General features: G+C 55.1%; 1 protein-coding gene across 1 annotated transcript; it reads right to left on the reverse strand.

Moving 5' to 3' along the window:
- Positions 1-9,568: 9,568 nt before the first annotated feature.
- Positions 9,569-24,903, reverse strand: RAB11B (RAB11B, member RAS oncogene family). The gene is made up of 5 exons (XM_033199334.1): positions 24,649-24,903; positions 13,995-14,190; positions 11,745-11,938; positions 11,471-11,551; positions 9,569-10,613 (listed from the first exon to the last, which is right to left on the reverse strand). The coding sequence occupies exons 1-5, from the start codon at positions 24,686-24,688 to the stop codon at positions 10,468-10,470; spliced, it is 657 nt and encodes a 218-aa protein (XP_033055225.1). The 5' UTR covers positions 24,689-24,903; the 3' UTR covers positions 9,569-10,467.
- Between the last annotated feature and the right edge of the window lie 279 nt (positions 24,904-25,182).

A 25,182-nucleotide genomic window follows, 5' to 3' on the forward strand; every position in this document is an offset into this window, starting at 1 on the left:
GCCGCGTCTTGGCTCCGCCCCCAGCTCCGGCTCCGCCCCCAGCACTGGTCCCGCCCTAGCCCAGCCCAGGCACCAGGGGTGCTGCTGCGCCACCTGCAGACCGCCATCGTCCTGTAATAAATAAAACCGCTGCAGAATTCAACTTTATTATTATTTTTTTTTGAGACTAGCAGTGGCTCACGCCCGTAATCCCAGCACTTTGGGAGGCCGAGACGGAAGAATCGCTTAAGCCCAGAAGTTGGGGACCAGCCTGGGCAACATAGTGAGATCCCGTCTCTACAAAAAATTTAAAAGTTAGCCGAGCGTGGTGGTGCGGGCCTGTAGTCCCAGCTGCTCTGGAGGCTGAGGCAAGAGGATCACTTGAGCCCAGGAGTTCGAGGCAACATAGTAAACTTGGGCAACATAGTAAACTCACCCACCCCCATCTCTAAGACAGATCAATTTTCAAAAAAATGCTGCACTATGGCCGAGAGCGGTGGCTCACGCCTGTAATCCCAGCACTTGGATAATTTGAGGTCAGGAGTTCGAGACCAGGCCGGCCAACATGGTGAAACCCCATCTGTACTAAAAATACAAATAATTGGCTAGGTTTGGTTGTGGGCACCAGTACCAGCTACTCAGGAGGCTGAGGCAGGAGAATTGCTTGAATCTGCAAGGCGGAGGTTGCAGTGAGCAGAGATCTTGCCACTGCATTCTAGCCTGGGTGACACAGCCAGACTCTGTCTCCAAAAAAAAAAAATTTTCCAATAAAGTCCTTTAAAAATCCAAAATCCAGGCCAGGCACAGTGACTCATGTCTGTAATCCCAGCTCTTTGGGAACCCAAGGCAGGAAGGTCTCTTGGGTCCAGGAGTCTGAGACCTCATCTCTACAAAATAAAATAAAAATATTAGCCAGGCGTGGTGGCATTCTCCTGTGGTCCCAGCTACTTGGGAGGCTGAGGTGAGAGGATCAGTTGAGCCCAGGAGTTCTGAGCTGCAGTGAGCCATTACCTCACCACTGCATTCCAGCCTGGACAACAGAGCAAGATCCTGTGTGAAAAAACAAAAAAGTCCCTAATCCATCCCAGGATCAAGTGTTGTATTTTGTTGTTATGACTCTAATTTAGTCTCTCTTTCTGGAACATTTTATCAATCTTACCTTCTCTCCATGACATCAATATTTTTCAAAAATTCCAGACTAGTAATTTTGCAGAAAGTCCTTCCATTGCTATTTGTCTAACACTTCCTCGTGATTTTGCATTTGTGGCAGGAAACAGACGTGACATTGTGTTTTCAGGATGCATACAATGTTGATTTTGTCCACTACTGATTATGCTAACTTGGTTCAAATTGTGTCTGCCAGTTTCTCCAGAGTGAGTTAGTGTGTTACACTTTGGTTTTTGTTGTTGTTGTTTTTAATATTTAATTTAATTTTTTTTTTTTTTTTGAGACAGGGTCTCTGTTTTTTTTTTTTTTTTTTTTTTTTTTTTGAGACGGAGTCTCGCTCTGTCGCCCAGGCTGGAGTGCAGTGGCTGGATCTCAGCTCACTGCAAGCTCCGCCTCCCGGGTTTACGCCATTCTCCTGCCTCAGCCTCCTGAGTAGCTGGGACTACAGGCGCCCGCCACCTCGCCCGGCTAGTTTTTTGTATTTTTTAGTAGAGACGGGGTTTCACCGTGTTAGCCAGGATGGTCTCGATCTCCTGACCTGGTGATCCGCCTGTCTCGGCCTCCCAAAGTGCTGGGATTACAGGCTTGAGCCACCGCGCCCGGCCAGACAGGGTCTCACTCTGTCACCCAGGCTGGAGTGCAATGGTGTGGTCTCAGCTCACTGCAACCTCTGCCTCCCCGGTTCAAGCCATTCTCCTGTCTCAGCCTCCCCAGTAGCTGGGATTACAGGCGCACGCCATCACGCCCAGCTAATTTTTGTGTTTTTAGTAGAGACAGGTTTCACTATGTTGGTCAGGCTGGTCTCGAACTCCTGACTTCGAATGATCTGCCTACCTTGGCCTCCCAAAGTGCTGGGATTACAGGCGTGAGCCACCGTGCCCAACCAACCAGTTTTTTTCTTTTTTTTTTTGCGACGGAGTCTCACTCTGTGGCCCAGGATGGAGTACAGTGACCCAATCTTGGCTCACTGCAACCTCCGCCACCAGTTCAAGTGATTTTCCTACCTCAGCCTCCTGAGTAGCTGTGATTACAGGCCCGCACCACCATGTCCGGCTAATTTGTGTGTTTTTAGTAGAGATGGGGTTTCACCATATTGGCCAGGCTAGTCTCAAATTCCTATCTCAGGCGATCCACCCGCCTCAGCCTCCCAGAGTGCTGGGATTACAGGCATGGGCCACTTTCCACTTTTGTTAATAAGTGCTTTCTGGGGAGATACTTCAAAAGTAATTAAATAGCCTGTTCCTCAACACATTCCGTTTCCAAGAACTTAATATCAATTGATGACCCTTGCCTGTGTCAGTTATTACTATAATGGCAACCAAATGGTGATTTTTTTTCTTTCTTTTTTTTTTTGCGACGGAGTCTCACTCTGTGGCCCAGGATGGAGTACAGTGACCCAATCTTGGCTCACTGCAACCTCCGCCACCAGTTCAAGTGATTTTCCTACCTCAGCCTCCTGAGTAGCTGTGATTACAGGCCCGCACCACCATGTCCGGCTAATTTGTGTGTTTTTAGTAGAGATGGGGTTTCACCATATTGGCCAGGCTAGTCTCAAATTCCTATCTCAGGCGATCCACCCGCCTCAGCCTCCCAGAGTGCTGGGATTACAGGCATGGGCCACTTTCCACTTTTGTTAATAAGTGCTTTCTGGGGAGATACTTCAAAAGTAATTAAATAGCCTGTTCCTCAACACATTCCGTTTCCAAGAACTTAATATCAATTGATGACCCTTGCCTGTGTCAGTTATTACTATAATGGCAACCAAATGGTGATTTTTTTTCTTTCTTTCTTTTTTTTTTTGAGACAGAGCCTTGCTCTGTTGCCCAGGCTGGAGTGCAGTGGCGCAATCTCGACTCACTGCAAGCTCCGCCTCCCGGGTTCACGCCATTCTCCTGCCTCAGCCTCCCCAGTAGCTGGGACTACAGGTGCCCGCCACCACGCCCACCTCATTTTTTGTTTTTTTTTTTTTAGTAGAGACAGGATTTCACCGTGTTAGCCAGGATGGTCTCGATCTCCTGACCTCATGATCCGCCCGCCTCAGCCTCTCAAAGTGTTAGGATTACAGGCGTGAGCCATCGTGCCCGGCCCCAAATGGTGATTTTTCTAATTCCATCTTGGAGCATTTTCTTACTAACTGGCTCAACAAATTCTTCCAGGCTTACTTGTCTTACATTTTGTCTGCCCCAGTCCTGGACTCAACCATTTTTCCAAAGAGCCCTGGTTCATTTTAGTAGTGAATGATATTTTATTTATTTATTATTTATTTATTTTATTTATTTCGAGATGGAGTCTTGCTCTGTCACCCAGGCTGGAGTGCAGTGGCGCAGTCTCAGCTTACTGCAAGCTCCGCCTCCTGGGTTCACGCCATTCTCCTGCCTCAGCCTCCCAAGTAGCTGGGACTACAGGCGCCCGCCGCCACGCCCGGCTAATTTTTTGTATTCTTTAGTAGAGATGGTGTTTCACCATGTTAGCCAGGATGGTCTTGATCTCCTGACCTCGTGATCCGCCCACCTTGGCCTCCCAAAGTGCTGGGATTACAGGTGTGAGCCACCGTGCCCAGCCAATATTTTATTTTATTTTATTTTGAAACGGAGTCTCCCTCTATTGCCCAGGCTAGAGTGCAGTGGTGCAACTTTGGCTTACTGCAACCTCCATCTCCTGGGTTCATGCAATTCTCCTGCCTCAGCCTCCTAAGTAGCTGGGACTACAGGTGTGCGCCACCATGCCCAGCTAGTTTTTTTGTATTTTTAGTGGAGATGGAGTTTCACCATATTGGCCAGGTTGGTCTCAAACTCCGGACCTCATGATCCACCCCCGCCTAAGCCTCCCAAAGTGCTGGGATTAAAGACATGAGCCACCATGCCCAGCCTTAATTTTTAAATAATAAATAGAGACGGGGCTTGTTATGTGACCCAGGCTAGTTTTGAGCTCCTGGGCTCAAATGATCCTCCTGCCTCGACCTCACAAAGTGGTAGGATTACAGGCGTGAGCCACTGTGCCTGGCAGATAATTTCATTTATTTATTTATTTATCTTTTTTTTTTTGAAAAAAGTTTTCAAAGTTTCGCTCTGTTGCCCAGGCCGGAGTGCAATGAAACGATCTTGGCTCGCTGCAATTTCCGTCCCCCAGTTTGAAGCAATTCTCCTGCCTCAGTCTCCTGACTAGCTGGGATTACAGTCGTGCGCCACCATGCCCGTCTAGAACTTGCATTTTTAGTAGAGATGGAGTTTCACCATGTTGGCCAGGATGGTCTGGAATTCCTGATCCCAGCACTTTGGGAGGCCAAAGTGGGTGGATTACTTGAGGTCAGGAGTTTGAGACCAGCCTAACCAATATGGTAAAACCCCATCTATACTAAATATACAAAAATTAGCTGGGCATGATGGCGTGCACCTGTAGTCCCAGCTACTTGGGAGGCTGAGACAGGAGAATTGTTTGAACCTGGGAGGCAGAGGTTGCAGGGAGCCGAGATTGTGCCACTGCACTCCAGCCAGGGTGACAGAGCCACTCTGTCTCAAATAAATAAATAAATACACAAAAAAGAAATGAAAAAAAAGAAGGTTGGGCATGGTGTCTTACACCTGTAATTCCAGCACTTTGGGAGGCCAAGGCGGATGTATCACATTAGGCCAGTAGTTTGAGACCAACCTGGCCAATGTGGTAAAATCCCATCTCTACTAAAAACACAAAAATTAGCTGGGCATGGTGGCACATGCCTGTAATCCCAGCTACTTGGGAGGCTGAGGCATGAGGATCACTTAAACCTAGGAGGTGGAGGTTGCAGTGAGCTGAGACAGAGTGAGATTGACTAAAAAAAAAAGACCTGTCTCAAAGAAAAAAAAGTAACCTGGCTGGGCGGCGCAGTGGCTCACGCCTGTAATCTCAGCACTTTGGGAGGCCAAGGAGGGCGCATCACGAGGTCAAGAGATGGAGATCATCCCGGCTAACATGGTGAAACCCCGTCTCTACTAAAAATACAAAAATTTAGTCTGGCATGGTGGCACGCACCTGTAGTCCCAGCTACTGGGGGAAGCTGAGGCAGGAGAATTGCTTGAACCTGGGAGGCAGAGGTTGCAGTGAGCTGAGATCTCGCCACTGCACTCCAACCTGGCGACAGAGCAAGACTTCATCTCAGAAAAAGAAAAAAAAAGGGAATTTGCACATCACCATTTTGTAACCACTAATGGATTATGAAGCTTGGTAATGCTCATTAGCAGCTGCTAATGCCACAAAAGAGGGAAACATGAATCCAATGTGTCTTCTAACGTATGTACACGACACTAGCTAGGCAGCGCTCAATCCAGTCCTGACTCTAATCAAACCTTTAGGTCTTTTTTTTTTTTTGAGACAGGGTCTTACTCAGTTGCCCACACTGAAGTGCAGTGGTGCTATCTCTGGTCACTCCAACCTCCGCCTCCCAGGTTCAAGTGATCCTCCTGCTTCAGCCTCTGGAGTAGCTGGGATTACAGGCATCTGCCACCACGCCCAGCTAATTTTTGTATTTTTGTTAGAGACGGGGTTTCGCCCTGTTGGCCAGGCTGGTCTCGAACTCCTGACCTCAAATGATCTGCCTGCGTCGGCCTCCCAAAGTGCTGGGATTACAGGCATGAGCCACTGCACCCAGCCCATAATAAAACATTTCTTTTTTTTTTTTTTTTTTTTTTGAGGCGGAGTCTCGCTCTGTCGCCCGGACTGGAGTGCAGTGGCCAGATCTCAGCTCACTGCAAGCTCCGCCTCCCGGGTTTACGCCATTCTCCTGCCTCAGCCTCCCGAGTAGCTGGGACTACAGGCGCCCGCCACCTCGCCCGGCTAGTTTTTTGTATTTTTTTTTAGTAGAGACGGGGTTTCACCATGTTAGCCAGGATGGTCTCGATCTCCTGACCTCGTGATCCACCCGCCTCGGCCTCCCAAAGTGCTGGGATTACAGGCTCGAGCCACCGCGCCCGGCCTAATAAAACATTTCTTAAAAGTTGGTATACTTCTTCCCCGTCTCCATTCATTCATTCATTCATTCACCGTGACAGTGTCTCCCTCTGTTGCCCGGGCTGGAGTGCAGTGGTGTGATCACAGCTCACTGCAGCCTCTACCTCCCTGACTCAACTGATCTTCCCATCTCCGCCTCCCAAGTAGGTGCGTGCCACCATGCCCGGCTAATTTTTGTATTTTTTGTAGAAACGTGGTTTCATCATGTTGCCCAGGCTGGTCTTGCATTCCTGGGCTCATGCAGTCTGCCCGCCTTGGTCTCCCAAAGTGCAGTAATTACAGAAATGAGCCATGCTCAGTGTTTCTTTATTATTTTTTTAGAGACTAGGTCTTGCTGTGTTGCCCTGGTTGGACTGTAACTCTTGGGTTCAAGTGATCCTCCTCTCTCTCTTTTTCATTGGCAGTTTCTACTAGAAATCCTCCTGTTGCCCGGGTGCGGTGGCTCACGCCTGTAATCCCGGCATTTTCAGAGCCCAAGGCGGGCAGATCATGAGGTCAGGAGATAGAGACCATTCCGGCTAACACAGTGAAACCCCGTCTCTACCAAAAAAAAAATCGGCCAGATGTGATGGCATGCGCCTGTAATCCCAGCTACTCAGGAGGCTGAAGCAGGACAATTGCTTAAACTCAGGAGGCGGAGGTTGCAGTGAGCGGAAATCAAGCCACTGCGCTCCAGCCTGGGCAACAGAGCAAGACTCTGTCTCAAAAAAGAAAAAAAAATTCTTCTGTCTCAGACCCAGAGTAGCTGGGACTACAGGTCACACCACGGTGCCCGACTATCTTCCCAGCCTTTTATCCACTTCTTAGAGTTTTCTGGCTCATAGCTGGTACACAATAAATGCTGGGAAAAGCCTCATAACTTAGCAGTGACACACACAGTTCTGGGTTTGAAACCTGTTTGCATCTTACTAATTGTGAGACCTTAGGGGAATCGCTTAACTTCTGTAAAAGGGGCCAGTATATTATGCCCACCTCCTTGGGTTGTTGCAAATAACAAATAATGATGTGTGAAAGATTTAACATGGTCCCTAGGAAAAGTACATGTAGAATTGCCATATGAGTTGGGCGCATAAACTTAGAATTGCCATACAGGCCAGGCGTGGTGGCTCATGCCTGTAATCCCAACATTTTGAGAGGCTGAGGTGGGTGGATTGCTTGGGCCCAGGAGTTCAAGACCAGACTGGCAACATAGTGAAACCCCGCCTCTACAAAAAATACAAAAATTAGTGAGGTGTCCTGGTGTGTGCCTGTGGTTCCAGCTACTTGGGAGGCTGAGGTGGGAGGATGGCTTGAGCCTGGGAGGTGGAGGTTGCAGTGAGCTGAGATCATGCCACTGCACTCCAGCCTGGGTGACAGCAGAGGGAGACCCCGTCTAAAAAAAAAAACAAAAACAAAAAGGCCAGGCGCAGTGGCTCACGCCTGTAATCCCAGCCCTCTGGGAAGCTGAGGTGGGCAGATCACCTGAGGTCGGGAGTTCAAGACCAGCCTGACCAACATGGAGGAGCCCTGTCTCCACTAAAAATACAGAATTAGCCGGGCATGGTGGCGCATGCCTGTAATCCCAGCTACTCGGGAGGCTGAGGCAGGAGAATCCCTTGAACCCGGGAGGCAGAGGTTGTGGTAAGCCAAGATCGCGCCATTGCACTTCCAGCCTGGGCAACAAAGAGTGAAACTCCGTCTCAAAAAAAATAAAAAGGTAAGTTTTATGTTATGTGTATATTACCATAATAATAAAAGATTTAAGAACAGAGTCTGGCAGAGTGAGCATGACGTGCTTATTAAATCACTGAAATCAGAGTAATTAAACTGGCATTGCTGGCCTCTGACTCTTAAGGGGACATGGAGTATATCAGTCACTCCCCACCTCAGGCCTAGCAGATAGTGGAGGCTGGAGAAATATTTGTTGATCTTTTGACTGCTTGAAATTCAAGGTGCTAAGGCCAGGCACGGTAGCTCACGCCTGTAATCTCAGCACTTTGGGAGGCTGAGGCGGGTAGATCATCTGAGGTTAGGAGTTTGAGACCAGCCTGGCCAACATGGGGAAACTCCATCTCTACTAAAAATACAAAAATAAGCCGGGTGTGGTGGCGTGTGCCTATAATCCCAGCTACTCCAGAAGCTGAGGAAGGAGAATCCCTTGAACCTGGGTGGCGGAGGTTGCAGTGAGCTGAGATCATGCTGCTGCACTCCAGCCTGGGTAACAGAGCAAGACTCTGTCTCAAAACAAACAAACAGGGCCAGGCACGGTGGCTCACGCCTGTCATCCCAGCACTCTGGGAGCCCGAGGCGGGCAGATTACCTGCGGTCGGGAATAAATACAAAAAAATTAGCCGGGCATGGTAGCGCATGCCTGCAGTCTCAGCTACTCAGGAGGCTGAGGCAGGAGAATCGCCTGAACCCACGAGGCGGATGTTATGGTGAGCCAAGATCATGCCATTGCACTCCAGCCTGAGTAACAAGAGCAAAACTCTGTCTCAACAAACAAACAAAAACTCAAGGCGCTTTCTTGCACCCAATGCCTCTGTCCACCACATGACCCACCGTGCCCAAACCCAGGGGAATCCGTGTCCCTGGGGTCTGTTTGAATGGGCCCTGGAGCCCAGGGTGCCTCCCCTCCAATTCTGCCAGTTAGCTTTGTGCCAGGCTGCTCCCTGGGCCTGGAGCGCACACCTTGGCTCACTCCAGCTCACATGTCTAAACAGCTCCCAGCGACCTGGAGCTCTTCTGGGAAAAGGTGTCTGCGATCCCCTATCCCTCCAGGCAGGGCAGCCAGAGTCTAGAATCAAGATGGAATGGTGCTCTCCTCTCTCATGGGGCCCCAGGGTCTCCAGGGTGTGGGTAGCCTCTTCAGCTAGAGGCTGGAGCTTTTGGACAGCTGCTGGCAGCTCACACTGGTCCCAAGTTCACTGTGGGGTGAGGCGGAGGGAGACGCTGGATCCTGGGAAGAGGAACTCCATGCCACACATTTTGCTGCCCCTGGCATTTCCCCACTGGGCCCTCCTCCAGGGTCAGTCTAGGGTGGAAACAGCTGGCATCACCAACATGCACTGGGCAAGTCACCCTTCGTCAGGACCCCAGGGAAAGGGCGACCCTGGCAGGAGCCAGTGATGAATCCTGGCCACTGCCCTTGGCTCCCGTCCCCACCAGGGGGCGCCCGCAGGCCTGGGGTCCTGGGACACGGGAGTTTAAGGTCAAAAACAAGCGGCAGCCTTCCCTCCTTCCCTGGCACAGGGGCAGCTTGGCGAGGGCCCACCCAACCGCGCTGGGCCCAGGAGGCTTCCACACTGCCCTTGGCAGGTGCTGGGGTCCTCTTGCTCCGTGTGGGGTGGGACATGGAGATGGGGGGGGGGGTCCGGCCTGCATTGGGGAACGTGCAGCGAGAGAGGCTTCGGCCCAGGAGCTGGCGCCTGGCGCAAAGAAAGCAGACAGAGGCGCAGCAGCAGGGTTCTGTACAGGAAGTCAGATTATACATTTCAGTAATGGGCAGGGTGACGGGAACGGGGCAACAGTGCAGGGGCCACAGGGAGAAGAAGAGATCGAGAGCTGGGGTTTGGCATAAATCTTACAAAGTGTATAAAGAATCTGTGTTTCTCTACATTAACAAAAATCAAAGGCTACAAGAGCGGTTGTATATACAAAACACGGAAATATTGCTTCACTTGCAAACAGGTTCCAGACCAGATGGGGAGACGAGACAGAGGAGGGGGACAGGGAGGGCCGAGAGGGCGGGCGCGCTGCGTGCAGGAGAGGGGACTGGGGAGAGGAGAGGGGAGAGGGGAGGTGGGGACGGGCTTCTCCCTGCATCAATCAACAGGCAGAGGTGAAAGGCCTGTGCGAGCTGCTGTGCGCTGAGGAGCGGGTGGGCGCTAAGAGCCCGGGGGGTCCGCCTGCCCCGGTCCCCACTGCCTGGTTCTTCGGGCTTTGGCCCAGAGCAGGGTTCTGGGTGGGGACGACGGGCTGGCTGGGCCACCCAGCCACAGAGGGAGGGAGGCAATCGCTCCCTGGAGTCGGCCGAGGAAAAGGGGAGAAGGCGGCACCGTCCGCCTGTCCTCCTCACCTCTGGCCAGCCCGGTCCATCCTGCCGCCCCCCCGAACCCCGCCAAGATGTCGGCGGGGACCCGAGTTTCATGGGTGCAGCAAACCCGGGCTTCTAGCTTTCCCCGGGCAGGACGGGGGTAGCACTGGCTCCTGTCCTTCCTGGGCCCCGGCCTGGCCGTGCAGAGCTCACTGGGAGGGCTGGAGCGAGCTGGCCACAGAGGGACAGCAGGGAGGGGCCGGAGGACACCGTGGCGGGGGCGGGCGGAGGACGTGCACGCACGCTGGGCGGAGGCGCGGGGGTCACAGGTTCTGGCAGCACTGCAGCTTGTTGGGCTTCTGTCCGTCCGTGGTGGGCGGCACGCTGATGTCCACCACGTTGTTCCCTGGGGACTCGTCATGGGCAGCGCGGTCTGCAATCTGTTTCTGTGACACGATGCGGTAGATCTCTGTGAAGGGGATACAGGGGGACGTGGGGTGAGCCAGCATGTGCCCTGCCTGCCGAGGGGAACCCCTCCCTGCAGGACTCCAGAAACCCTCTTCAGATCCCCACAGCGCCCCCATCACATTGGGTAACAAGGACAGGGGCTGCGCACCCAGTCAGGGCAGGACCCACATCTGGTCACAGCCAGCCCAGGCCGCTGGTTCCCTAAGATCAGAAGGGTCCTCCTCCCTCAGAGGTAAACTCCCAGAAGCCAAAAGGCTCCAGGTGCCTGAGGCTACCCGCCTCCCCGCAGCCCAAGAGTTAAGGCAGGGCCCCTCCCCAGGAACTGGGGCCAGGGGATCTCTGTGTCCCACTGCCAGCAAGGGCTAGACCTGGTCTAGCCCTTGCTGGCGCACTGATTAACAAGCAAAGGTTAGGCGCACTAGTAGAAAAAAAAAAAAAAAATCAAACAAACAGGCCAGGTGCATTGGCTCACGCCTGTAATCCCAGCACTCTGGGAGGCCGAGGCAGGTGGATCACTTGAGCCCAGGAGTTGGAGACCACCAGCCTGGCCAACATGGTGAAATCCCGTCTCTACTGAAAATTACAAAAATGAGCTGGGCCTGTGGCATGCATCTGTAATCCCAGCTACTCAGGAGGCTGAGGCAGGAGAATCGTTTGAAACTGGGAGGCGGAGGTTGCAGTAAGCTGAGATTAAGCCATTGCACTCTAGCCTGGGCAAAAGAGCAAGACTCCATCCCGCCCCATCAGAAAAAAAAAAAGAAAAAAATCAAAAAACGAACAAAATAAGTGAAGGTTCAGAGGCCATGTTCCACCCTGCCTGGCTGGTACCCTCCCCACACCCAGCCAGCCCCCGGCCACCTGTGAGGATGTTCTTGAATGCTTCCTCTACGTTGGTGGAATCCAAGGCTGAGGTCTCGATGAAGGACAAATTGTTCTTTTCTGGAACAAAGAATACTGCCTAGGTGAGTGGGGAGGTGGGGTGACAGGTTCCCACATGCTCTCAGGGACCCTGCCCACCCACCTGACCCATCCCAAGGCCACTCCTCAAGGAAGGGAGGCCAGGGCTGTGGCCGGGGCTCCAACACTGTGCCTTCCAGACACCTCTCTGGTGCCCGCGTCTCCATCCGCTCACCTGCGAAGGCGCGGGCCTCGTCAGTGGGCACGGCCCGCAGATGGCGCAGGTCACTCTTGTTGCCCACCAGCATGATGACAATGTTGCTGTCTGCGTGGTCCCGCAGCTCCTTCAGCCAGCGCTCCACGTTCTCATAGGTCAGGTGCTTGGCGATGTCATACACCAGCAGGGCGCCCACTGCGCCTCGGTAGTACCTGCGGGATCAGGGGCCCATGAGCCTCTCTGGAGGACGACTGTGGGCAGTGGCAGCCTCACAAGATAACAGCACATGTCACGCCCAGGGTGGGTCGCCCAGGGCCGAGCCAAGGGGCAGCCATTGTGACCTCAAGGGAAGGGTGTGTATCTGGAGGCCCAAGCGCTGCTCCCTGGATCTAGCTCTGAAATGAGGGGGCCTAAGGAGGGAGTTTGGGGGCTGGAGATAGAAGATACCATGAAGTCATCAAAAAAAGGGAAGGGGCTGGGCGTAGTGGCTCATGCCTGTAATCCCAGCACTTTGGGAGGCTGAGGTGGGTGGATCACTTGAAGCTGGGAGTTTCAGACCAGCCTGGGCAACATGGCGAAACCCCATCTCTACTAGAAAAATACAAAAATTAGCTGGGTGTGGTGGCATGTGCCTGTAATCCCAGCTACTCAGGAGGCTGAGTGGGAGCATCACTTGAGCCTGGAAGGTCGAGCTTTCAGTAAGCCAAGCTCACGCCACTGCACTCCAGCCTGGGGGACAGAGCGAGACCCTTTTAAAAAAAAAAAAAAGTGAGGGATAGGGAGAAGCAAACAGCAGCAGTGCAGAGAAAAGGCCACTGCCTACCATGCTGGGCCAGGCTCAGCCCACTGAGGAGACAGACACCCACTCTCAGCACTTTGGGAGGCTGAGGTGGGAGGATCGCTTGAACCCAGCAGGAGTTCAAGGCTGCAGTGAGCTATGATCACACCACTGCACACCAACCTGGACAACAGAGCAAGACTTTGTCTTTAAAAATAAACAGGCCGGGTGCAGTGGCTCAAGAGGTCAGGAGTTCAAGACCAGCCTGGCCAAGATGGTGAAACCCCGTCTCTACTAAAAATACAAAAATCAGCCAGATGTGGTGGCAGGCACCTGTAATCCCAGCTACTTGGGAGGCTGAGGCAGGAGAATCGCTTGAACCCCGGGGGGGCGGAGGTTGCAGTGAGCCGAGATCGTGACACTGCACTCCAGCCTGGGCGACAGAGTGAGACTCTATCTCAAAAAAATAAAATAAATAAATAAATAAAATAAAATAAGCCAGGCATGGTGGCACACACGTGTAGTCCCAGCTACTCAGGGGGCTGAGGTAGGAGAATCACTCGAGTCTGGGAGGTCGAGGGGCAGTGAGCTGCAATTGTGTCACTGCACTCCAGCCTGGGTGACAGAGCAAGACCCTGTCTGTCTCCAAAAAAGAGGTGGCGACAGCCAGGCATGGTGGCTCACACCTAGAATCCCAGCACTTTGGGAGGCCGAGGGGTAGATCACCTGAGGTCAGGAGTTTGAGACCAGCCTGACCAATATGGAGAAACCCTGTCTCTACTAAAAATAACAAAATTAGCCTGGTGCAGTGGCATGTGCCTATAATCCCAGCTACTCGGGAGGCTGAGGCAGGAGAATCGCTTGAACCCAGGAGGCGGAGGTTGCAGTGAGCTGAGATCGCACCATTGCACTCCAGCCTGGGCGACAAGAGCAAAACTCCATCTCAAAAAAAAACACAAAAAAACAGGAGGTGACAGACCAGATGCACCTGAGGGATGAAGGACATGGGAGGGAGCCCAGAAGACCTAAACACGATGGTGGTAGGAATGACTGGGGCGCTTGGGAGGGGCCCAGAAAAAGGCAGCTGAGTGGGTCTTGATGGCTGGGAAGCCTTTGCAGGGAAGGAGGGCCAGGCCTGGGTGGGAGGATAGGAGGGGTGTGGGCCCCAGTGAGGAGGGGAGCTGAGGGAGGAGGAACGCTGGGAAGCTGGCTGGGAAGGGGCAGCAGCAAGGCGGAGTGGCCCGAGCCAAGTCCTCACTGCACTTGGTACCCAGAGAGCCCAGAGATACCCTGGCGTGGCCAAGGCTGGACGCTGGTCTGCCTGAGGGCCCCACGGCGCACGGCTGAGGTGTTCTTCCAGCCTCACTCCCTGCTCTTGGGAGCACACTCTCCCCTTCTCCTGCCCAACTCCTACACGTCCTTCCAAGCCCACGCGCCGCATGCCCACGCCCCCAAATCTCAGCGTCCCTGCCCAGGCTGCCGACACGCACGCGGAGGTGATGGCGCGGTAGCGCTCCTGGCCGGCGGTGTCCCAGATCTGCGCCTTGATGGTCTTGCCGTCCACCTGGATGCTGCGGGTGGCGAACTCCACGCCGATGGTGCTCTTGCTCTCCAGGTTGAACTCGTTGCGGGTGAAGCGCGACAGCAGGTTGCTCTTGCCCACGCCCGAGTCCCCGATGAGCACCACTGGGCGGGGAGGCGAGGTTCTGTGAGTCCCCATGCTCCACCCACAACCGCCCCCACAACCTTCCTGCCGGTTCCCTGGGTGCTGTACCACTGCAGCTGCCAACGGTGTGGAGGAGTCAGAGAGGCCCCGTGCTAAGTGGTGCAGAAGTGAAGGGAGGCTCCTGCCTTCCAGAAACAGCCACTGTGGATAGCACAACACCCGCCTGTCTCTGGTCCTCAGAGGAGGGCTTTCCCAGCTGGGGCATGGGGACCCAGGCAGCCAGGTAGGCAGAGCAGCTCGAGATCCATCAACCCTGAGTCTCCACCTGCAGCCTGGTGGCTGGGTAGCCAGACACAGCTTGAGAGGGCTCCTGAGCAGGGTGACCTTGGGCAAATCACTTCATCTCTGGACTTTTTCCAAATGTGTGAACAGGGAGGCAGTCACAGGAGGAGGAAGTAAGAGCAGGCATGGCCAGGCATGGTGGCTCCGCCTGTAAACCCAGGGCTTTGAGAGGCCGAGGTGGGTGGATCACTTGAGGTCAGGAGTTCGAGACCAGTCTGGCCAACATGGTGAAATCTATCTCTATAAAAAATACAAAAATTGGCCGGGCGCGGTGGCTCAAGCCTGTAATTCCAGCACTTTGGGAGGCCGAGACGGGCGGATCACTAGGTCAGGAGATCGAGACCATCCTGGCTAACACGGTGAAACCCCGTCTCTACTAAAAATACAAAAAACTAGCTGGGCGAGGTGGCGGGCGCCTGTAGTCCCAGCTACTCGGGAGGCTGAGGCAGGAGAATGGCGTAAACCCGGGAGGCGGAGCTTGCAGTGAGCTGAGATCCGGCCACTGCACTCTAGCCTGGGTGACAGAGCAAGACTCTGTCTCAAAAAAAAAAAAAAAAAAAAAAAAAATACAAAAATTAGCCAGGCACAGTGGCTCATGCCTGTAATCCCAGCAATCTGAAAGGCCGAGGCAGGCGGATCACGAGGTCAGGAGATTGAAACCATCCTGGCTAACATGGTGAAACCTCGTCTCTACTAAAAATACAATAAAATTAGCCGGGCATGGTAGCAGGCGCCTGTAGTCCCAGCTACTTGGGAGGCTGAGGCAGAATGAGGTGAACCCAGGAGCCGGAGCTTGCAGTGAGCCAAGATCACGCCACTGCACTCCAGCCTGGGTGACAGAGCGAGACTCCATCTCAAAAAAAAGAAAATTAGCCGGGCGTGGTGGCTACTGTAGCCCCAGTTACTCAGGAGGCTGAGGCAGGATACTGGCTTTAGCCCAGGAGCTGGAGGTTGCAGTGAGCCAAGATAGCATCAGTGCACTCCAGCCTGGGCAACAGAGATTCTGTCTCCCTCCACAAAAAGAGCAGGCATTGCATAGGAAGGGACATGAGTGGGCAGCTGTCACAGTTGTTGTGGTTTCTGGTCAGGGCATGGAAGGGTCACTGCTCTAGGTATGTAAGTGACAGGACATGAGGAGCTACCCCCACCTCAACTCCCACCTCTCCTGGTGCAGCAAACCCACATAAAGCTTTGGCACAGAGGGCTGAGTGGGGAACAGGAATGTGCCCTGGGGACGCAGCCTGGAGGAAAGAGCCTGCAGCCACCTCCCACCACCCCGGTCCCCAGGCTTAGGTCCCCTGCTGAGCTGCAGGGAGCTCCAGCCAAGGCCAAGTCCTCATTCAAGAGGCAGTCCGCGTGGCAGTCCACGTGTGTGCACAGCTCCTCACAAGGCTCCAACACAGGTATGCATTGTCCCAGGAGGTGGGTGCGCAGCAGAGCAGCTTGGCAAGATGCAAACCCTGGCCCAGAAAGGAGTCAGTGCAGCATGGACAGGAGGGAGATGAGGGTTTGTGGGCAACACCACCCAGGGACGGGGGGCCTGAGCCCAGTCCACACGGGGTACGCAGCAGGCCTGTCTCATGCTGGCCAAGGGGCATCAGGAACGCGTCCCTGAGCAGAGCAGGTGCCGGCTGGTCAGGCCAGGGGTGAGCCACACTGTAAAGCGTTTCCTGTCCCAGCCATGGAAGCACTGTCCCTACGGGCCCAGCCGCCCCAGGCTCTGGGGTGGGGCCTGGGTGGGCTGTCCCCAGACCCAGCACATACCATGCGGGGAAGATCAGTGTGTGCGCGTGCACTTGAATACAGCCAACCAGACGCCCCAGCCAGAAGCCCCGGGGACCCCTAAACGTGGGCCTTGGGCCCTGGCACCTGACGGTGGGTTGGCTCAGTGGCTTGGTCACCCCTGATCCCAAGCAGTTGGGGGGCATCCACTGAGGATGAGACTTCCCTGTCTGGGCAGACATGGGCATGGCTGCTCCTCCTGAGCTCGGGGAGGTGCAGGCAGCCAGGCTGAGTCCTGGTTGACACAGAGGTCCACCGGCCCCACCCAGAACCCCTGCCACATTGAGGGAGCAGGCCCTGGAGCCCACCAGGCAGCCCTCCTCTGCCCTTCCCCTGGCCACACTGTGGGGCTGTACCTACATGCTTGGAATTCTCTCCCTAGAAAACATTCTCTCCCAACCCCACTGCCTGCCCCGGGCACTGCCCGATTCTCTCCTCTCCAGACTCCGAACCCCCTGGAAGGTATCGTCTACACTCACTCATTCCACCTCCTGTCCCCCAGTCCTAGAACTCAAACCAAGCATGCTTTTTCCCCCACAGTCAGTGTCAGCCTCAGCCACCCCCACTCCCCCGGGCCCGTGCAGCAGGCACTCAGCAAGGTCTCCCTCCTTCCCTGCCTTCAGGGGCTCCACACCCCGACTCCCCTCCTCACAGTCACTCCCACTCAGTCTCCCACTCCACTTTCGAACCGCAGGGAGCCTCAAGACAGGCATCTCTGTCCTCACCCAGTCCCCAGGTGACCCCATCCAGGCTCATGGCTATAAACACCAGCCATGGGCTGGTAACTCCTATATTACCTCTCTCCCTAGAAGCCCAGACTGGCATGCCCATTGTCTCCTTCCTGTCTCCTCTGGGGCCCCAGTCCCCTCATACCCAGTAGAGCAGAGCCAAGCTCCCACTCACTCCCTAAGCCTGCTCACCCACCCCTCACCTACCCTCCTTATCTTGGTTAACTGTGGCTTGGTCCTACTAGGCACTCATGCCAAAAACCTGGAGTCATTCTCGACTCCTTCCTTGCTCTTGCATCTCACAGTCAATCCTTCAGCACATTCAAAACAGATCCAAGAGAAGGGAGGATGAGGGGTGCATCCCACCATGTCTCCCTGGGCGATTCCATTCCAGACTCTCAGACCCTGAAAGGTATTGTCTGTGGGGTCCCTGTGTTCACCCTCATCACCAACCAAAAGGCTGGCCTCCTGCAGCAGCCACCAGAGGGCGCCCGTGAGTGCCGAGCCGGGGCACCTCTCTCCCTCTGCAAACAACCCTCCGTGGCTCCCACCTCCCACAGGGGAAAAGCCTCAGTCCTCCCCACTGCCCACAGGACCCTCCCCTCCTCCCTCGCGCCCCCTGGTTCATTCTGCTTCAGCCAGGCCTCCATGCTGTTTCCCCAACACGCCAGGTGCGATCCTGCCTCAGGGCCTTTGCACGAGCTGCTCCTTCTGCCAGAAACGCTCTTCTCCAGGCACGGACGTGGCTCCCGCCCTTATCCCCTTCGTGTGACCCCTTAAATGCCACTTGGCCAAGAAGGCCCTCCCTGCTATGCTAGTAAAACCCTACTCTCTGAATTACCCTTTTCCCTGGCCCAGCTCTTCCTCCATCACTCTTGCCACTCTCTCACCTGTCAGGTGGCATTTATTTTTTGCCAGTCTGCCCCAAGGGCAGGAATCAGGTCCTGGCACAGTGCCTGGCACACAATAAACACCCAAGAAAATGTCTGTCAAATGGCTGGGCGCGGTGGCTCAAGCCTGTAATCCCAGCACTTTGGGAGGCCGAGACGGGCGGATCACGAGGTCAGGAGATCGAGACCATCCTGGTTAATATGGTGAAACCCTGTCTCTACTAAAAATACAAAAAATTAGGCCGGGCGCGGTGGCTCAAGCCTGTAATCCCAGCACTTTGGGAGGCCGAGACGGGCGGATCACGAGGTCAGGAGATCGAGACCATCCTGGCTAACACGGTGAAACCCCGTCTCTACTAAAAATTACAAAAAACTAGCCGGGCGAGGTGGCGGGCACCTGTAGTCCCAGCTACTCGGGAGGCTGAGGCAGGAGAATGGCGGGAACCCGGGAGGCGGAGCTTGCACTGAGCTGAGATCCCGCCACTGTACTCCAGCCTGGGCGACAGAGCGAGACTCCGTCTCAAAAAAAAAAAAAAAATTAGCCGGGCGTGGTGGCGGGCGCCTGTAGTCCCAGCTACTCGGGAGTCTGAGGCAGGAGAATGGTGTGAATCCGGGAGGCGGAGCTTGCAGTGAGCTGAGATCGCACCACTGCACTCCAGCCTGGGCGACAGAGCAAAGACTCCGTCTCAAACAAAAAAAGAAAGAAAAAAAAAAGAAAAAAGAAATGTCTGTCAAATGAACAAACAAAACACCAAAGAGGCTGGCTGAACCTCCTGGGCCCACCCCCTGCCCCATACCTGGAGGATGCCAGGTCACCACCCTTGGGCCACAGGTGAGGAGGGCAGGATCAGGCAGCCCCCTACAATCCCACCTGGTACCCTCTCTGGTTGGCTGCTTAGAAGCCAAGAATAAAAAGAACACCAAGAATATTTGATGAGCCTGTGCTAACAAAGCTCTTGGTGTGCATTACTTCACAGAAGCCTCATGTAGCCCACTTTTACAGATGAGGAAACTGAGGCTCGGATGGGGAACAGGGTGTGGGGCAGAGCAGGACCCTGAAGCTATGCATGTTTGTTGGCTCGCCCCCACCTCCCAATGGTGCCCCCCAAGGGTCTTGTCTGGAGCCACCACCTAGGAAGTGAGCCAGGCAGGATTTGAACCCAGGTCTTCCGCATCCACAGTCCAAGTTCTTCCTTCCCAACTTACTGCCACACTCGCTGTCCCACCCCAAACCTCAACACGTGGCTCGGGAGTCATGATTCTGCCTTATGGGGTGGGCACTGAGGCTCTGGGCACCCCAGCTCCTACCGTGTGGGGCAGCCTGTCCACCTGGGGCAGCCGGCAAACTCCTACTCATCCTTCAAGACCCCTTGGTTCAGACCTCTCCTCTCCCCAAAGACCGCTGCTTGGACTGGCCTGCAAGACCTAAGACAACAGGGCCAGCATTCTCTCACGTCTCCATGGGTGCCCAGCACAGGGCTACCAAGTGGACTTCAGAGAAAGATGGAAAGATGGCCGGATGCGGTGGCTCACACCTGTAATCCCAGCACTTGGGGAGGCCGAGGCAGGCGGATCATTTGAGGTCAGGAGTTCAAGACCAACCTGACTAACATGGTAAAACCCCGTCTCTACGAAAAATACAAAAATTAGCCGGGTGTGGTGGTGAGCATCTCTAGTCCCAGCTACTTGGGAGGCTGAGACAGGAGAATCATCTGAACCCGGGAGGCGGAGGTTGCAGTGAGCCGGGATCGTGCCACTGCACTCCAACCTGGGCAACAACAGTGAGACTCCATCTCAAAAAAAAAAAAAAAGAGAGAAAGACGGAAAGAGGTGGCGTGAATGTGGGTGTGTGGTCCAAGGCCTCCGGACCAAACCAATAGGGATGAGAATGGGCTCCCAGGCCACCGGGGACCAGGCTGGACTCACTGTGAGGACCCCCATTCCACCACCAATCTTTTTTTTTTTTTTTTTGAGACGGAGTCTTGCTCTGCCACCCAGGCTGGAGTGCAGTGGCCGGATCTCAGCTCACTGCAAGCTCCGCCTCCCGGGTTTACGCCATTCTCCTGCCTCAGCCTCCCGAGTAGCTGGGACTACAGGCGCCCACCTCGTCGCCCGGCTAGTTTTTTGTATTTTTAAGTAGAGACAGGGTTTCACCGTATTAGCCAGGTGGTCTCGATCTCCTGACCTCGTGATCCGCCCGTCTCGGCCTCCCAAAGTGCTGGGATTACAGGCTTGAGCCACCGCGCCCGGCCCACACCACCAATCTTAACCTCCTTTCCATGGCAGCTACGGAAACCTGATCAAGGCCAGGGAGGTCTGCTCAGTTCTCATATCCTCAGGAAACAAGACAGGAAACTCGGGCCCTGCCTGGGTATCCCCCTGACATCCCCACTTCCTTCCCAGCCTTGCCCCAGCTGTACCGCCTTGGGGGCTCCTCAGCCTCATCAGTTTTTTGTTTGTTTGTTTGTTTTTTGTTTTTTTGAGACGGAATCTCCCTTACCCAGGCTGCAGTGCACTGACACGATCTCAGCTCACTGTAATCTCTGCCTCCCAGGTTCAAGTGATTCTCTTGCCTCAGCCTCCTGAGTAGCTGGGATTACAGGCCTGCACCACCACGCCCGGCTAATTTTTGTATTTTTAGTAGAGATGGGGTTTTGCCATGTTGGCCAGGCTGGTCTTGAACGACTGACCTCAAGTGATCTGCCCACCTCGGCCTCCCAAAAAGTGCTGGGATTCCAGGCGTGAGCCACGGCGCCCAGTCCCATCAGTTTTGCCCCAGGCTGCCAACCCTCAAGCACCTTGGCCAGGCTGGGTCCCCAGTGCTTTGCATGCCTCAGCTGACCACATTCTCAGGGCTGTCCCAGGGACAGATGTAAATATTATCATTCTCCCTGAACAGCTGGGAACACTTAACCCGGAGTGACCAAGTCAGAGCAAAGGCCAAATGGTCACTGAACAGGTAAATGGCAGGCCAGGTACAGTGGCTCACGCCTGTAATCCCAGCACTTTGGGAGGCCAAGGCAGGTGGATCACTTGAGGTCAGGAGTTCGAGACCAGCCTGACCAACATGGCGAAACCCCATCCCCACTAAAAATACAAAAATCAGCCCAGCGTGGTGGCGGGCACCTGCAGTCTCAGCTACTCGGGAGGCTGAGGCAGGAGAATCGTTTGAGCCAGGGAGGCCGAGGTGGCAGTGAGCTGAGACTAAGCCACTGCATTCCAGCCTGGATGACAAAACAGGTGAATGGCAGAGAGGCTGAGCTGCCCAGCCAGTCCCTGGCACTGGGTGCCCGAGGCAGAGAGGTGGCCAGCAGGGCAGCGGTGGGGCTGGTCCAGGATGCAGGCTGGGAATGAACATGTCATTGTCTAGGACACAAGCAATCTGTTGTCTTGGGGAAATAAAGAGCCCTTGAGGACACAGATCCCAGCATTTCCACGGAAGCTGGTGGCTTCCCTGGCTGGGAAGCGACCCCCCATCCTAGACACGCCACTTGGCTGACAGAGCAGGCGAGCCCAGTTGGCAAAAACAAAGAGCTGGCACCTCTGAGAAGTGCTGGGTGCCCTGGCCTGCCCCGTAACAGTGTGGTGGCCCTGGGGGCCCAGACCCTAGTGCTCAGGCAGATGGAGAGGCCCTTCAGGGGAATGCGCCCCGATTCCAGGAAGAGCCTGGTGGAGCCAAGCAGCGCCCCACTCCTCCCCTGAAAGCCGGTCCTCAGCATCCGAGGCCCCAGGGACCGGCACTGGGGGCCACTCTTGTCTCAGCTCTTCTCTGGGGAGGTGTCCAGAGCTAGGGCACTGGAGGGGCCCCTATTCTAAATGGGGAAAATGGTATGCTTGGGTCCCCAAACAGCAACCGGAACAGCAGGCCCACTGTGGGGTTCTGCCCAGGCTTGACGGCTGGGAGCTGCCTCTGGAGCCTCAGCAGAGAAAGGGAAGGAAGCACCAGACAAGCCCATTCCCTGGGGACAGAAGCCACCTTGTCCTTGGGCAGGGGAGGGGCGGACAAGACCCAGAGGACAGGGCCTGGGGAAGCTGCGGCCCGTTTTCCCCACGACCCACGTCCTCCAGGGCCTCTAGGGTAGGGGAAGGGCTCAGAGAGGGCCTCAGCGGCCCTTGGGGACACAGCTACACCCATGGTGGACCCCACAGCCCCGAGTCCATCAGAAAAGAAATCAGGGGTCCTGCGGCAATTAGTGGCAGGCTATGAAAATGGCCCATGGCTAAAGGAGAAAATGTCAGGAGGATAAATGTGAGGCTCTATAATTAGGTACAAATCAACAGTGTCATTCCTGGGGGAAGGAAAGAACATTCGCAGAGGAAAACAAACAGCACACAGGGCATCACGCGGGGGATCTGCTGGCCTCGGCCGCTGAGGTCAAGGGAGCCAGTGTGTGATGTGGCCACCAAAAAGAAAAAAAAAACGAGGCAGGGGCCAGGTGTGGTGGCTCATGTCTGTAATTCCAGCACTTTGGGAGGCCGAGACAGGTGGATCACCTGAGGTCAGGAGTTCGAGACCAGCCTGGCCAACATGGTGAAACCCCATCTCTACTAAGAATACAAAAATTAGCCAGGCATGGTGGTGGGTGCCTGTAATCCCAGCTACTCGGGAGGCTGAGGCAGGAGAATCGTTTGAACCCAGGAGGCGGAGGTTGCAGTGAGCCAAGATTGCGCCACTGCACTCCAGCCTGGGTGACTAGAGTGAAATTATGTCTCAAAAAAAAAAAAAAAGAAAAGAAAAGAAACAGAAAAAGAAAGACAAATATTGAAAAAGAATAGAGGAGGTCCTCTGATAAGGCACAGCTGTGAAGGTGAGACGGCAGATGACCAGTTTGGGAAACGCTGACCTTGTGGGTTAGATTTTTGCTACCACTGGCTTGAGAAGGTCAGCAGGGCACCTGCTTAGACTCAGTAAAAGGAGGCCAGTGTGGGGAGGGCAGCAGGGCAGGCTCCCCCCACCCCCACACTGCCCGCCCGCCTGCCAAATGCCAGCTGCCGCAGGAGCTAGATCAGTGTTTCCAGGAAGCAGTCTCAGCAGACGGGTCCCGGGACCACGCAGCCTCTCCGTTGCTCCTGACCCAGTAACTGTTCTGCTGGGAATGTACTTCAAGGAAATAACCCAAAGGGCAAAATCATGACTTGGGCAAACACTCGTAGCTGGGTCATTTAAAACAGCAAAAGGGCAAAAATAACAAGCAGGGGATAACCACAGAAACCTGGACAGGGCACGTGGGGAGCAACACTCCCTGCCGACCACAGAGCCTCACCCACAAGTGACATTATCAACCTATGTGCAGTTGCCAGAGCCCTCAGTGCCGCAGGACGACTCCAGGCCCTTGCAGAGGCACTTCCTCTCCCTCTCCACGGAAGGCTTTCGCCTCACGGACAGCTCAGGTGGGGAGACCTCTGCCCATTCCCCACAATCACAAGACGCTGGATGAGAGCAGACGCAAGGCCCATCTAGGCCTGGTGCAAGTCACAGAGCACGCTCGGAGGAACGGCTCAGCGAGGTGAGGATACCAACAGCTGATGGGGGACGCAGGCCCTTATAGAGCAGGCCGCAGGGTGAAGGCACCTTGGATCCAAGGGTTAATTAACCCTAAAGGGCTGCCATTGTCAGCCAGGGAGCCCAGCAATCAGGGCAGACGACTAGGCCAAAGTCTAGCTGGGCATAGGAGGCTCAGCTGAGAAACAAGGGACTCCAGCTTCTTCCAGTAGACCGGGCAATGGCTGCCTGATCTGACTAGGCCTTATTTGATGTTCCTAGAGCCCCCTCAGTCTCTCAGGCGGGGAAGACCCTCCAGCAGGCTGGCTGGGGACCCCGCCATCAGTGCGCACGTTAGAAGAAGGTGGTCTAACAACCCCAAGTCCCAGATGCTGGCCACAAGCCCCTTAAGACATGCTTCCTAATTGCGCTCAATCGGGCTCCAACACTTTATAAACTGTGTCTTTGTCACTGTGGGCTTCAGTTTCCCAATGTGTAAAAAGAGAGGCTGGTTAATATCAACCTCAAAGGGCTGCAGTGAGGATTTAACTTAGTTCATCTGCGTAAAGTGCTCAGAAAAGTGCAGGTACTGGCTTAGGCGCTGTTGAGAGTTCTAAGTGAAGACATGGAATTCTTGCTGCACACACGGGTACCTTTCCACTCAATTCCAGCTCTGCACCCCAATCCAAGACTCCCACCACCACACACCTCACCCCTAGGCCCTCATCTCGGCCTAGCCCCCACTGTCTGCCCCGCCTCTCCCGGGCCCCACCCCCAAACACGCTGACCCAATCAGGACTGGCTTTATGGAGCCACGCCCCCATTTACCAGGCCCAACCCACCTATTGGTCACGCCCATCAGCCTTAGCCCCGCCTCTAAAACCCCGCCCCCATTCCAAATCACGCTTTCAGCCCAGCCCGGCCCGTCAAATCCTGGGAAGGCTCCACCCCCTCCGGAGGCCCCGCCCTAACGGTCTCTCCCATCGCTCCGGGCCCCACCCCCGCAAGGCCCCAGCCCCGCCCCAACGCATCCTGGGTCCCCCAGGTCTCTCCGGGCCTCTGGCTCCGCATGGCCGCGAATCCTAGCTCGAAGCTGATGGAGCCCGGTCGGACCCGGCCTTCCCGGCTGCCTGACCCGCCGGGCCCCAAGCCCCGGGCTCCGGACTGGGCCCAGCGGCCTGAAGCACGGCCTTGGCCCGTCTGCCCGCCGCCTCGCCGCAACTCCCTCGCCCGTCTGTGCCCCACCGGCCGCACCTTTGAATAGGTAGTCGTACTCGTCGTCCCGGGTCCCCATTGTCCTGACGCTTCCGGCGGGATCGGCGACTCCGCAGCCCCACCACAAACACCCGACGGGGGCGGAGCCGGGGCCGCGCAGAGCGGCCGTTGAATGGCCTATCAGCGGCGCGTGGAGTAGCGACTGGCACCCAGCGAGGCCAATCAGAGATGGAAGTAGTGCTCTGAGGGTGGGCGCCGCTTGGTATCCGCCCTCCTCGCCCTCGGTGTCCTGGAGAAAGGCGGAAGGAATGCGGACCTTTTTGAAGTGACGGCCGCGACAGCCTGTTAGAGGCGAGTTTAAGAGGGCGGGGCGGAAGGCTGCAGGAATGAAATGGAATGACAGACCAACTAGCCAATGAGAGGCTAGATTGAGAACCTAGCCGACTATCAGAGGACCTGTCCGGGAAGGGAAATGGAGGTATGTCCAGGTGATGCTAAGATGCTTAACGTCCCGATGACGTCATAGGTCAGCGCGCGCTGTCCTGGCTTCGCCCCCTCCCAATCCCATAGATG

The sequence above is a fragment of the Trachypithecus francoisi genome, unplaced genomic scaffold (genome assembly GCF_009764315.1).
Source record: "Trachypithecus francoisi isolate TF-2019V2 unplaced genomic scaffold, Tfra_2.0 Lachesis_group5, whole genome shotgun sequence".
Classification (NCBI taxonomy): domain Eukaryota; kingdom Metazoa; phylum Chordata; class Mammalia; order Primates; family Cercopithecidae; genus Trachypithecus; species Trachypithecus francoisi.

Bases quoted from the DNA above. Each gene is read 5' to 3' on its own strand.
- RAB11B (XM_033199334.1), bottom strand. From the start codon at position 24,688: ATGGGGACCCGGGACGACGAGTACGACTACCTATTCAAAG. The intron at 14,191-24,648 runs GTGCGGCCGGTG...CTCCCCGCCCAG, and splicing joins GTACGACTACCTATTCAAAG to TGGTGCTCATCGGGGACTCG. The intron at 10,614-11,470 runs GTGGCCGGGGGC...TCCCCTTCACAG, and splicing joins ATTCAAGAACATCCTCACAG to AGATCTACCGCATCGTGTCA.